This window comes from Alligator sinensis, unplaced genomic scaffold (genome assembly GCF_000455745.1).
Source record: "Alligator sinensis unplaced genomic scaffold, ASM45574v1 scaffold170_2, whole genome shotgun sequence".
Classification (NCBI taxonomy): Eukaryota; Metazoa; Chordata; order Crocodylia; family Alligatoridae; genus Alligator; species Alligator sinensis.
Window position 1 is genome coordinate 1,088,316 of NW_005842290.1, and position 13,339 is coordinate 1,101,654.

Genomic DNA, 13,339 nt, shown 5'->3' on the forward strand with positions numbered 1-13,339 from the left:
GCAGAGGAAGTTACACTGATGACTTACCAGACTCATCCATGGGAGGACTACCAAAAGATTCTTAATAAACAGCTGTGTTTAGAAATATCCAAATATCAAACCATTTTTCTGAACTTTCTGTTAAAACAGGAAGCTTTCATTTCTTGGTGTATATGAACAGGAATTATTTTGCTTTTGCAGTAACTATGCTAATGCAGGAGTATTGAACATATGGCTCCACAGACTGGATCAGCCCCATGGGTCTTGGATCAACCCTGTGTACCATATGCAAAGGTTGTCTGGGTCATAGGCTGGACCCAGTGCTGCGGGCACTGCATGAAGTACAGGGGGTTGGTCTGGGAGGCACATGCAGTGCTCATGGCCAGTCCAGCTCTATGCTCTGCCTGATCTAGACTGGCCCTGTGCACTGGCATGGCCCTATTCGGACTGGCCCCAGATCCACTGCATAAGGCTGGTCCAGTGGGCTGCCACATGCAGCCTGTGCTCCAGATCCTCTGTGCTGCATGAGTGCTCTCAGCACTGGATCCAACCCAAGCACTGCACACACAAGCCCCAGAGTGGATCTGGCACATGGGGCTGGACTGGGTGTGCACATGTTGCATACAACACAGAGGCTGGCATAGGGTGCTCCACCAGACAAGCCCTGCACAATGGCTCTGGTGTGTGGTCCCGTTCTGGTACACAGACTAGATCAGTGTCCCTCATCTGGTCTGCAGGGCTAGATGAATTTGACACTCCTGTACCAATGTAGTCAGTGTGGTAGAGGTGATCATCTTTTATTAGATCAACTAAACATTTGCAAAAAGATGTCCTTTATTTGCATGCTTTCAGGCTCACACGGCCTTCCTCAGGCAAAGGAGAATGCAAAGATTGTTAAATTTTTCCCAGGTAGAAATGAAAATTCATATTGCACAGGAGAGCTGGAGGGTGTTGAATTATTCAACATCCTCTTTGTCATCAGATACCTTTGAGGTGAATAGACTGCTCCAACTTTTATCCGAGCCTAATTTGCATGCAATGGACTTTTCTAGCCAGGAGAACTTATACCACCCTCCAGCTCTCCTGTGCAATATGAATTTATTTCTACCCGAGAGAAATTTAACAATCTTTGCATTCTCCTTTGCTTGAGAAAGAGCACGTGAGCACAAAAGTTTGGAAATAAAGAACATTTTTTTGCAACTGTCTAGTTGGTCTAATAAAAGTGATCATATCTACCATGCTGACTGCTTTTACTTTTAGACCAACACAGCTACAACCTTATCCCTGTACCAATATAAGCACTGATAAGAAAACCTGCTCTGCCCAATCTAAATCTGTGTCTTGTGTACAGGACATTTCAAATAATGAAGGCATGGTACTATCATCATGTCTTCAGGCACAGCGAGTTACCTGCATAGCAATGCCTACTTCAACTGCAACATCCTTGAATGCAAGGATTAATTCAGAAGCTTAAAAAAAATCCAACATCCCATACGGATATACTCAGTCTATCATCTGAAGGTTCAGGACAGACCAGACAAAATATGAAGAGGAACAAATCATCCAGATAGCAAGTGACCTTTGCCAGATACTCAATACTCTTAGTGGGAAGTGTTTTTGCATTGGTCACTAATGGCCACAGTAACACTAAACTTAGTTTTACATCCTATAATAATATGGGCTTCTGTCCAAACTGCACTATAAACTGTGTTAATAATTGTTACTGTTTATATGAAGTGCTTGTCCTGTAAAGTTCAAGGGCTGGTATTAGAGATTGAGGTTAGTGAGAAATAAGGGGAAAGCTGCTGAGGAAATTCTAACATCAGCTTGGCCCTCTGGCTGGCTAGACAGCAAGCAAGAAGGTGGTACAGGGCTCCAAATAGGCTGCAGCCGCTAGGTAACGTTCCATCTAAGGTGCAGTGATCTGTGAGCATGCTGCTTCGGTCTGTTCCCAAATTGGTCCTGCCTCCCCCTTTTGGCACGCACCAGGGGAATGCCTGCATTCAGGAGCATAAGACTAGAAGGGACCTGCTGGGAAGTCCCAGGCAGGGCCCCTGCACATGCTGGCAGACAACTGTGCAAAGGGGTCCACAGCATCCACTCCAGCCCCTTTTGCACATTGTAGATCCGGGGCAGCCCCTGGCCCAAAACCCCACTGTAGGCCACAGGATGGGAGTGGGACACACAACAGGAGCACTGAGACCTTTGCCATGGCAGTGGCAGGGTGTTTCTTGGGCAAGATATGTTCAAACAGACCTAGACAGCTGACCATGCCCTGTGCTAGAACCAGGCAAAATCCCACAGTCCTTGCACCTGGGAGGTTTTTCAATACCTCCGGGGGCAACAGCACCCTCTCTCCCAGCCCATCTCCCAATTCTGGCTGTGGCCAATGTCCAGGGCTTAAAGGCAAGAGGGGCAAGCTCTTCCTTGCTCCTTCAGGTGACCAGCAGAAGCCCTGAAGCCTGGGGCTACAACCCACCAATCTCCTCTCATAAGGTAGGTTCTCCATTTCTCCGACCACCCTGGGCCAGGGAGGCATATGGCGTCGGGGCGAAGCTCGCTTGAAGGGGTTGGGGAGTGGAGCAGTTCCCTGGAGCCAGCAGAGCCCGCGTGGCGCCTGGCTCTGCCCCAGCCCTCATCCCCACCACCGCCTCAGGGAGGAACTGCTGCCTGCCCCGCACCGCTCCCTCCCCACGGAAATGCCAGTGCAGTGAGGAGGAGCAGAGGGCCTCCATGCAGCTGAGCGGTAACTTACTGCCAGTCAGTGTCCCACACCAGCTCCAGTGCCTTCGCTATGCTCTGCACACAAAGTTTACAGGAAGCCACAGCCCAGGTTTTCTCCGGGCGGGTGCGCAGCATTAAAAAAGTTACTGCGCAACAAGGTTTTTTATTGTGTGCGGCCATGCATGCATGCAGCTTAGAGGGAACCTTGCCAGTAGGTTTCCTTGTCACAAGGATAAGTTGCCCTCAGAAAGGCAGCTAATGAAAAATGACCAGCAGACTGGGACGGTGTGTGCAGGTGCTGCTTACAATAACTGGGAAAAGTAGTTCTGTACTGTAAAAATGCCCCTGGCAGAAAAATATCATGAGGAACATGACAGGGTGTGTAGATGCATGAGTGGCTACATAAGGCCAGTGTCCAGGTAAAGCTGAAGGATCCAAACAAAATGGACTTGGCCAGTACATTGGTGCCAGACCTCCCAGCAGGGGCTACAGTACTTCACAAACTTACTGCATGCTATAACCTATTAACCTGGGCAACATATTGGTATATTGCGCACTCTCAATGCAAGGTGTTAGGCCATATGTACTCTGAGAACTCCCCTCCCTGCTGGAAGACAAGACTTGTAACAAGCAGTATGAATGCACAATATGAAACAGATGAGCTTTATGATAAAAAAAGAAGTTTGATGAATAAGTTCTTACCAACTAAGACTGAGTTGCCTGAAATGAACAGATTTCCAAAGACAAAGCCAATTTCATCTCCATGGTCTGCCTTTACAAAGTGTGGTTTAGTATCCTTAAATATACTGGGTCGATGCTGGAATTCATAGAAATAGACTGAAGCGCCAGAATCTAGCAGAAAGGAACAACCAGGATAGAACGCACGATTTCTCTCGCTGCATTTTCCACGAGCAAGTGTTAATCAAGAGCTTCCTGCACATTCTTAAATACTTTTTCATGTTGTGACCAGATGCAAATTAAGCTTTGCAATAAAAGCACACACTGCTTTCTCACACTGTACACCTCCCCCCCAAAATAAGACACACACATCATTTGGGGAGGGCTGATTTTTGGAGGGGAAAGGTGTGTGTGGTACGTGTGTGGTCTACACAGTAACTAAAATTCTAGCTCAGGGTTTCAATTAATGTATTTCACAATTCATTTTCAGAAAATACAAGAGGCCAGGGGATAAGCTAGAAAGGACCTCAAGAGACCAGTTTAATCCAGGGACGGCCAATTACTTCAGGTGGAGGGCCGCTTAACAAGTTTTGGTGAGCTGTTGAGGGCTGCAAGGGAAGCCCTGCCCCTTGATGGGTGCCCTGCCCCCCGCTCATCATATCCCACCTCTAACCCCTGACTTTTTCCATCAGAAGTCCCTCCCCTTGCCCCAGAAGTACTCCTCTTGGGAGTAGGGTGCTGCTATCTTGAAACCGAAAACCCCTCACATCAGATACTAAAAAATAAAACATCTACTACAACTTATTTTAAAATATTTTTGTCCTGATTTGTGTGTTTGCATAGTGTATCTAGAGGCAATCGCATAATAGCTCAAAATACAGTCCTACTCTTGTATATTGTGTGTAGGAGGCAAGAGAGAGGATGGAGAGAGTCATATCTCTCTCTGTCTGAATTATCTTTGACAAATGTTTTGCTAAATTAACAGCCCACGTTCCCAACCAAATCAACAAGACCACATACCCACCCTCAGCAACAAAACTGCCACAAGGGCATCAGATATTGTGTTGTGGCATGTTGACCCAACAATGATCTGTAGGGTGTAATTAGAGAAATGCCCATTTACCTTTAGATAAAAATCACGTCTCAGTAAAAAGTCTGTAAAAAGCTGCCTGCATGGTGTCACAGATATCACTTCTGCCTCATGAAACACAGCTCTGTTTGATCTCTAGCACTAGTCACCTCAGCTGGAAAGGGCAGGAGGGGTAACGGCAGCTATACTAAACCAAGAAGACTAAAAGGAATGACACAACAAATTTAGTCTTCAGAAAAACCCCCAACAATCTAAGTGGGGAAAAAATTATCTTCAAAAAAGGAAGTTAGTCATGATCTAAAGTCTGTTCAGATTAATAGAAAGTGTTCCATAGGCTTCAAAGGGTTTTAGGTTAAGTACAAAATAGAAAACAGCAGGGAAGGGGGCAGTGCAGTGCCAGAAAATCCTCAGGAGCACTACTAGGTCCAAGTCCATGCCAAAGTCCAAAAATCCACAAGTACTTTGCCTCAATGCTATTCCCTGATTTAGCCCTCTAATTACTTGCTCTTAACTGAGTCAGGGCATGTGTCACTCTGGGATGTTAGCTGGAAAATTTACCTCTGTAGTATCTAGATACTTGAATAGCTGGAAAAACAAAGAGGAAGTCTCCCATCATTTCTTGAAACTGGGCTCGCAGCACATCAGGGTCATTTGTGTCTCCTAAATATTCATCTGCTACCAAAGAGAGAAACTCAACGGGAAGCATCTATAACAAAGGATGAAGGCACATAAACAGAGGCAAAAATGGATTGTGGGTTCAGTCTCCAGAACTGCGGCTCAGGTACTAGTTATTAAATATTACCCAAAGGGCTAGGATCCCTGCTGGAGGAACCACACACTATTTGCTTTTTTTGGAATAATGCCACAGACAAGAAAAGGTTAAATGTACACACATTCCCTAAACAGTCCCAGAAGTCAAGGTCAGGGGTCCTTCTGAGTCTGGCAGCTTGCAGGGCTCAGGTAGTCGCAGCACCTTGATTTCTGTAGTCAATGGCACACAAGGGAACAATGTGGCCAGCACTGAATTCAACTGCCTTCAAGTACCCAGCCTGAATGACCAGGTGCCCATTTACAGCTGGGTTGACTGTGGGCAGCCTTTGGCACAAGTCTGGAGCACGACTTGAATTTGTCCCCCTGGAGCTGTAGCATGACACCAAGAAAAAGCTTAGGTCAGTGATGAATTCCACCAGCAAGCCTTTGAATACACATATATGGCAAACAGTGGTGACGTGATGGCATCTACAACCTCAGATGTGAGACCGGCATAAAACAAACAATAAGATACCATATAGGACAACAAACAATGAACAATAAAATGCCTTACCAACTGTGATGTTATTTTGTGTAATGCTGAAATAATGTCTTCTCTGTGCATCCTTTCTTGTAATAACGGGAATTTCAATAACTGCATAATAACATAAGAATAAAACAATATTTTTATATTGTAAAAAACATTTAATATCAGCATGTCTGCTGACTGCTCCATTTCATTTTAGCTAGCAAGGATGGCTCAGCACTTATTAAATACACCCTTTTTCATAGGAACCTACGTGGAGGTGGGTGGGAAGTGGCTCTCTCCTTTGCTATTGCCAGCAACCACGTCATATAACTCCTTTTGTAAGGTGATCAAGCCCAGCATTAACGTTAGCTCAGAATTTTGCCCCCACTACTCCTCTTGGAAGCCTGTTCCAAAACCTCAATGCTTAGATTGTTAGAAGCCTTTTTCTAATCTCCAGGATAGTTGATTATTGCAGCATATTTAGACCACTTGCTCTTGTGCGAATATTGCTTAGCTTAAACAGTTATTTTCCTTGCATGATATTCATCCAGAAATTTATTGCAAGCTCTCCCAGCCTTTATCTTCTTAGGTTAAACAAGGCAAGCTCTCTTAATCTTCTTTTATCTGGTAGGTTCTCCATTCCCCACCTCGTCCTAGTAGCATCATCCCTTCTCTGCACCTGGTCTTATTTAATTCTTTTATTTTGAGCATGGAGAAACAGAAGTGTACATAACACAGGAGTTTGACCAGTGCTTTCTAAAACCACGTTACTTCTGTCCTTACTGTTTGCCTTGTATCCTAGGATTGCATTTACCTTTTGCATAGCCAGACTACTTATGGCTAATAGTCATCTTGTAACTAACCAATGCATCCAGGTCTTTTTCTTCTTCTGTTTCTAATTTGCCTACAGCAAAATTTTTGTTATGAAGCCTTAGGTGCTCAGCCATGTACTTTGTACTCTTCTTTAGATATTACATTATACAAAGCAATCAGCAAAAGTGTTTGATGGGTGAATGGATTTGCACTGCAAGTTGTGATAATGATTTATAACTAAAAGCCTCGAGCGTTCTCGTTTGGACACAATAATCCCAAAGATTATATTAAGTACCATGTTCAAAATATAACTGGAATGTGCGGGTTAAAACTATTTTCCTTTAACAAAATGTGCAATGCTTGTAGGTTTTACATTAAAAATAAATAAATAAATAAATAAATAAATAAATAAATAAAATCAGTGTTATTTTCCATGTAAATACAAATTGTGGAATTAATTACAGCTCTCACAGGATACGTGAAATATCAAGGTATTCTCTGAGACCCAGGATAAGAAATCAAAAGCATTAATTGATGGGTATAAATTCCAGCTAGCTGTTAAAAGAGGAGTCAGACCAGTTCAGTTTGAGCCTCATCCAAAGCCCGCTGAAAGCAATGGAGAAAATCTCACTGGTCTGAAGGAGCTTTGGCTCCATCTGATTTAGGGGGATAAGGACAGCATATAAAGAACACGGAACAGGGTGTGATCCTTTCTTTCTGTTCCAGTGTAACAATCTCACATTCCTTTAACGTGGGTAGGGAAAAATATCTTACATTGGAAATATCTTACATTTGGAATAATCCAGCCGTATTCATGATTATTTACTCCCACCATATATGGGACAGTGCTCAACTCTTTATCAGCCAGCAGCTCATCTACTTCCTTTGGAAAAAACACACCATCTACAACTGGAGGGAAATATGCAATTTGCTGAAAGGAAAAAAAACCCAAAGTTATTTATCCCTCTCCGTGATATTGCAAAATTCTTACTGCCGAGTGAAGCCAAGACCAATACAAGTGCCAATCTCTTAGAATCCAACACAGAACAAATGTGATGACAAAGCCATTAACAAAGTGTCCAGACACAGCACCTGCTAGTCACCTAACTGTTCGCAGGGAAATCAATGTTAAAATTCCTTTCAGTTAGAATGATGATAGAATGAAGGCAGCGCTGTGCACTTCTGAAGACCTGAATCTCGATAATCAGGACTACCACACAAGATGCATATGTATTGTTATTCTGAAAAACAGTTTGTACTTTAGTAAAATGCTACAGTACAGTAAGATTGCAAAGAGCCGTATATGACTAGGAAAGACAGGATGGTAAATTGTCAGTGTTGCTTCTTCTACTGGCACCTACCTTAATCTACTTTAATTAATCTTCTAAAAATTTTACGTGTAACTGGATATATTGTCATGGGCTAGCTTTGACGACATCCCCCAGTTTGACAAAGGGAATTAATTAATTAATGTTCATAGTGGACGAGCAGTAGCATTCACATGCAAAAACTAGTGGGGCATAAAAATAAGGGTGTGCCGTCTTCTAATAAAATAATCAGACATACATTCCTTCTTGCAATTTCATCTGGAAATGACAGTGGAATTTAAAAAGTTCAGGATCAACTTTTCAAAGTGGCCTCCCCCAGTACCTAAAATTTGAAAATACCAAGTTAATTTTCCAGAATTAAGATTCTGCAGACATAAGAACTGCTTTTTGTGTGAACTGTATTTTTATGGGCATGTGCAACAGAGGCCTGGGTCTGCAGGAAGAGTCTTCTAGTCTCTGTCACCAAGCTGAGTTCAGCAGCAAGGGAAATACTACTTGCTGCTGCTGGGCTGGGGCAGTGAAGACAAAAACAGCTTGACCTTCAGATCTTGATGCTAGCCTAGCCAACTATGCATTGCCATTTGTTGGTTCTCCTGTAGTTGCCAAAAGTGGGTATAGGATCCTCTGACAATCTCTGGGAAAGAATGGGATGGAGGTGGGCCCAAACAGATCCAGAGCAGATGAACTGGCATGGCCACAGCCCCCATTCAGACCAGGCCACAGGAGCAGCAGCCAGGGACTACTTTTAAGTCCCTAAAGCAAGTAAGAATTAACCCCAGGTCTCTTCCCCTCTGTGCTCAGCAGCACATTCCTCCCCTCCTGCTGTTGTCCCCAGCTGACCCCGGGGGAGGGGGGGAGCCCCAGAGCCAGGACTCTACAGCTGCTGCTCCCACAGCATGGTCTGCCTGCTTTGGTGGGAGGGGAGGGAGGGAAACTGGGATCTGGGGTATAGGGCTGGTTGCTGCTCCTCCACCCCACTTTACAGGTGAACTTCTGACTACAGACTAGAATTGTGAGCCCCAGAGCCAGGCTTAAAGAGGGGGAACCCACCTGTTGCCACCATCACTGCTGCCATCACCAACTGAGCCCAACTCCCTGTGCATCCACTCCCCGCAGCTCCAGCTGCAGTAGGGCAGGAGAGGCTCTGGAGTTCCCCCGGCCCTGGATCAGCCGGGGGCAGTGGTGGATGGGGGAGGCGAGGTGCTACTGATCACTCAGGTGAAGGAAGGGGGTTTTGAGGGGAGAGGAGGCGGGGATTCTTACCTTATTCAGGGACTTAAAAATGCATCTCCCCGGCTGCTGCTCCAACAGCGTGGTCTGCCTGCCTGCCTGCTTTGGTGGGGAGGGGAGGGAGGGAAGCTGGGAGCTGGGGTGTAGGACTGGTTGCTGCTCCCCCATCCCCTTTACAGGTGAAGTTCTGACTACAGACTAGAATTGTGAGTCAGTAGACCTTCCTTCTAATGGAAAAGTAAAGAAACCTAAATCTTTTTAGTTTGCAACTCTACTCACAAGCTTCATAGACCAATCATTCATTTGCTGCAGCTACTGCTGGTCCTCTTCCTCCCTAAAGATCTTTTTCCAAGACTTCCTTTACAGAAATGGAGATATTCCTAAATGCAGTCCATCACCTAATAGCCTCCTCACTTACTCCTTACTCTAGCATTTGACACAGAAACTTAAAATGGGCAGATGTAACAAAACAACAAATCTAAATCAACCCTACTCCAAATACTGTATGGGTTTAGAGGCAGTGGATTAGCGGAGTTAATTGCAAGTAATAAAATGTGACGGAATTTGACATAGCCTTGAACCAAACTCTCAGATCAAAATTTTGTGAAACCTAAATTCACATTCTGAAGCTCAGACCCATCCTGTCACAAAACAAGAAATAGGATTTAAGCACATGGAAAGGACTGACTCCATACTAGAAGAGTCAACCAATGTTTCTATATTGATTCAAATGTTTAACAGATCCTAAATTAGCAGTTCTCCCTTACCTTAAGGGCCTCTGTAGTTACAGACACTATTTCTTTCTCTGTTTTTTTCCTCAAACAATTAACTATCGCAGAACTGGTCATCTCACAGCCAGCTAGATTAGCAATTACCTGTAATTGTTGAAAAAAAATAAAAAGGAAGAGATGACAGTCATGTGACAGCCAAATAATTTCATACCTGCTGATGTATGATGGATTTTAAATCTGCCCACCATAACCAAATTACAGTGTAGGTGTCTGTGTGCGCACTACAGTACATGGGGACATGAACAGGATCAGCAGACTGCAGATCCTGTTCTGAAAGATACTCAAATCTTGCTGAAGATCATTCTATTTGTAGGGACCTACTTTATTTGCGGTTTCATGGATTTTACAGAAACCATGAAATCCAGGATTGTCCACAAAAAATTAACAACAACAAAAATTTAATAAGAATAAAATGCCAACTCCCAAGTGGGAGTCAGAGGTCCTCACTATCATGAGGGGAAGATGCCAGCTGGCAGGGTGGCACAAAGGGCAGCAGATAAGGTTGCGTCTGCCCCCTTGTCTCTCTTCCTCTGGCCAGGGCCTCTACAAATCAGCACCAAGGGGAAGGGCAGCCACCAGTCAGGAAGGCAGTTGCCCACACATCCCCCCCGCCCCCTCCCCAAGCCTCTCCACTAATTGGTGCCAAGAAGTAGGGCCATGAAATGACTGTGGAATTAGAGCTTTAGGTCACAATCAACACATAAAAATTGGTAAGTCCTCCCATGATTTAGGTAGACGCCAACCATTTGCAGTACCTTCTATTTTTTCTGGGACAGTCAAACAGTTGCAACTCATTTTTAAAAGCTACCTTAATCTTTAACCCTATTTATTTTGGCGTTCTCTATTGTAATGCAGTATAATTGCTAGTGAATTTGGCTGCAGTGGCACAACCCATTTGAAATTGTGCTAGATTTGATTTTCTGTGTGCTCCCTTTGTTATTCTCCACAAATATATATATTTTTAATCATAGAAACATTAAGAAGAAAATTTGATGATTCCTTGGCAGATTACTGCTACTAATCTATGTAAACTTAAATCCACCATCCCTTCTTGCTTCATAGTTCGGGGCAGCACAGGCATTGCTGGGAAAAATGGGAAATCAGAATTTAAGATTAAAAGAAAACTCTACACACACCTAGGAAGGAAAGAGAAATGAGACGTAAAAGATTATTTTTCTAGGTTGTGAAAAGAGTTGAGCACAAACACTTGATTTGTAATTTGAAATTCAACATTGAGAAATGTCCAGGAACAGAAACTCAGCATTTAAGAAAGAAAGAAATGAAAAACAAACACCTCCGAGAACTTACGCGAGTAAGAGCTTGAGGTTTCGAAATAGTACTACCAGGTAAGTTCACAACCCCACTCTGTGATATGGCTTTGTGGAACAAGCCTTTGGACATGGGAGACAGAATCTACAAAAAACAAAGTACAAATTATATATCCATGATGCTTGTTTGGTACAATGCATGAATAACTTTGCATTTGTAGACAGACTGAAAAGCAAGGCTCAACTTTAGAGTTGTTCAGTAATTTTAATATAAAAGCAGTCATGGCAAACCTACATTAGCACCAACGCTGATTCCTCCTGCAGATTCTCCAAATAGGGTGACAGATTCTGAATCTCCACCAAAAGTATCAATGTTTTCCTTAACCCACTGCAGAGCTGCCACTTGATCCAGCAACCCCCAGTTTCCACGAATGTATTCATCACCAGTACTGAAATCAAAAGACAGAATTCTAAACAAAACCACCAGTTTTCTTCTCTGCTGCTGGGAACACAGAACAAACATCACCAGGTATTTCAAGTGTCATGACAAGCATGCTTCTAACCCCTCAGATATGTCATTGGGCAGCAAAGCCTGCTGTGGATCACTTCAGCCTGCAGAAGAAGAGTGTTCCACCACACATACAAACTCCAGCCAGAGCAATTTTGTTTGTATTTTACAATTTTCTGCAGGACAACAACATTTTAAACTTTGATCAGTGCATGCAAAGCTGGTCCAAACAGGTGCCTCCTTATCATAAAAATCAATAATAATAATAAAATTAATTGTTTGGGAAGATGCAATTTGGCAAAGAGAGGACAAGGTTCCATATTTATGTCTCCAAAACCATCAGGTCTGGGCCTAACCAAGTTGCTGCTCAGCCATGAGCACACTGCCTTTCAAGAGATGCAGTAGCATAACTGGGTGGGTGAGTGAGCTGGGCACCAGCCCTGGGTGCCAACTATGACAGGGAGCAAGAATGACTGTCCTCAGGAATCTATGCCATGGCAAGTACAGCCCTGCACTGTCTGGCCATAGAAGTCAGGCAGATGCAGCCTTGCACCCAGCAACATATGGCGGGGGTGTGTGGAGAAAGAGCTCACACACACCTGGGAGTCTTCACCATGAGGGGTACAGCCCTGTGCCCAATAGTATATCTGTAGGTGGAAAGGGGGAGTGAACATATACAGACCACAGGATTTTTTTTTGGCAAAAGTATTTATTAACATGCAAACAAACACGAAGCTCCACTTGCAACACTGCCAAGTGGCCCCTGTGGTTCACTTGGCAGCTCAAAGCACACTAAAAACCTGTTACACAGTTTGCACTGCGTATCCGTGAGTCCATCTCCATATTTGCACTCCCACCCACTGCCCTCCTCAGAGGGCATCCTGAAAAAGTCCATGCCAGACCCCTCTCTACCAGGTGAGATCTGCCATTTCTCTCTCGTTGTCCTCTTCCACCTTCCTATAGTACCAGTTTTTTTTCACTTAGTCCAGGGATGGGCAAAATATGGCCCACGGGCTGCATCTGGCCCGCAAGGCCATACTATCTGGCCCACAAGGACCCTAAAAACCCCCCTGAAAATTAAAACGTATCTGTCCTTGGTTCCTGTAAAAAATGACAGGAACCAGGGGCAAGCAGGATCCAGGGGAATCCTCGGTGGGCTCCTGCAACACCATGGCCCGCCCCCACAGCCGGAAGCCCCAGCAGGGGCTTCTGGCCTGGGACCATGTAGCTGCCCTGGCGTGGGAACCTCAGGTAAGGGGGGAGGCAGGGAGGACCCCAGGCAGGGAAGGAGCTGGTGCGGAGGGCAGGGAAATTTGGCTCCTCCCCCGCCTCGTGGCTGGTGCTCCCTGCTGCTGCAGCAGCAGCTGGCATCCCACATAGGGCTGTCCTAAGCATGTGGTGCCAGCCATGGCGCAGGGGAGGGGCTGCTTTTCCCTGCGCTCAGCACCAGCTTGTAACCCACCCCCACTGCCAGCCTGGGCCCCGCGCCAGCTCCATACTTGCCCATTGGGGCTGCACCGCAGTGGCAGCAGCTGCAGCCTCCCCGCTTGCTGCACCCGGCAGTGTTTGCTGCTACTGCTGCCCACCTGGAGCTTGCGCGCTGGGCAGTACAGGGACAGTGGTGGCAGCCTCACTGCAGCCTACTGTGGTG

The 13,339-nt window shown here is 45.0% G+C and overlaps 1 protein-coding gene across 6 annotated transcripts in view; it reads right to left on the reverse strand.

The window, feature by feature from the left end:
• LOC102384208 (cocaine esterase) overlaps positions 1-13,339 on the reverse strand; it is a 36,306-nt gene that overhangs the window by 7,510 nt on the left and 15,457 nt on the right. For all 6 annotated transcript variants that reach the window (XR_003095114.1, XR_003095113.1, XR_003095116.1 and 3 more), the window contains exons 5-11: positions 11,476-11,629; positions 11,221-11,325; positions 9,889-9,996; positions 7,354-7,494; positions 5,796-5,876; positions 5,030-5,177; positions 3,406-3,555 (exon numbers count right to left, since the gene is read on the reverse strand). Coding sequence is in view for 2 of the 6 variants with exons in the window: in XM_025209476.1 (XP_025065261.1) it covers positions 3,406-3,555; positions 5,030-5,177; positions 5,796-5,876; positions 7,354-7,494; positions 9,889-9,996; positions 11,221-11,325; positions 11,476-11,629 (887 nt within the window). In the remaining 4 variants the exon portion in view is untranslated. The remainder of the gene's footprint in view (positions 1-3,405; positions 3,556-5,029; positions 5,178-5,795; positions 5,877-7,353; positions 7,495-9,888; positions 9,997-11,220; positions 11,326-11,475; positions 11,630-13,339) is intronic.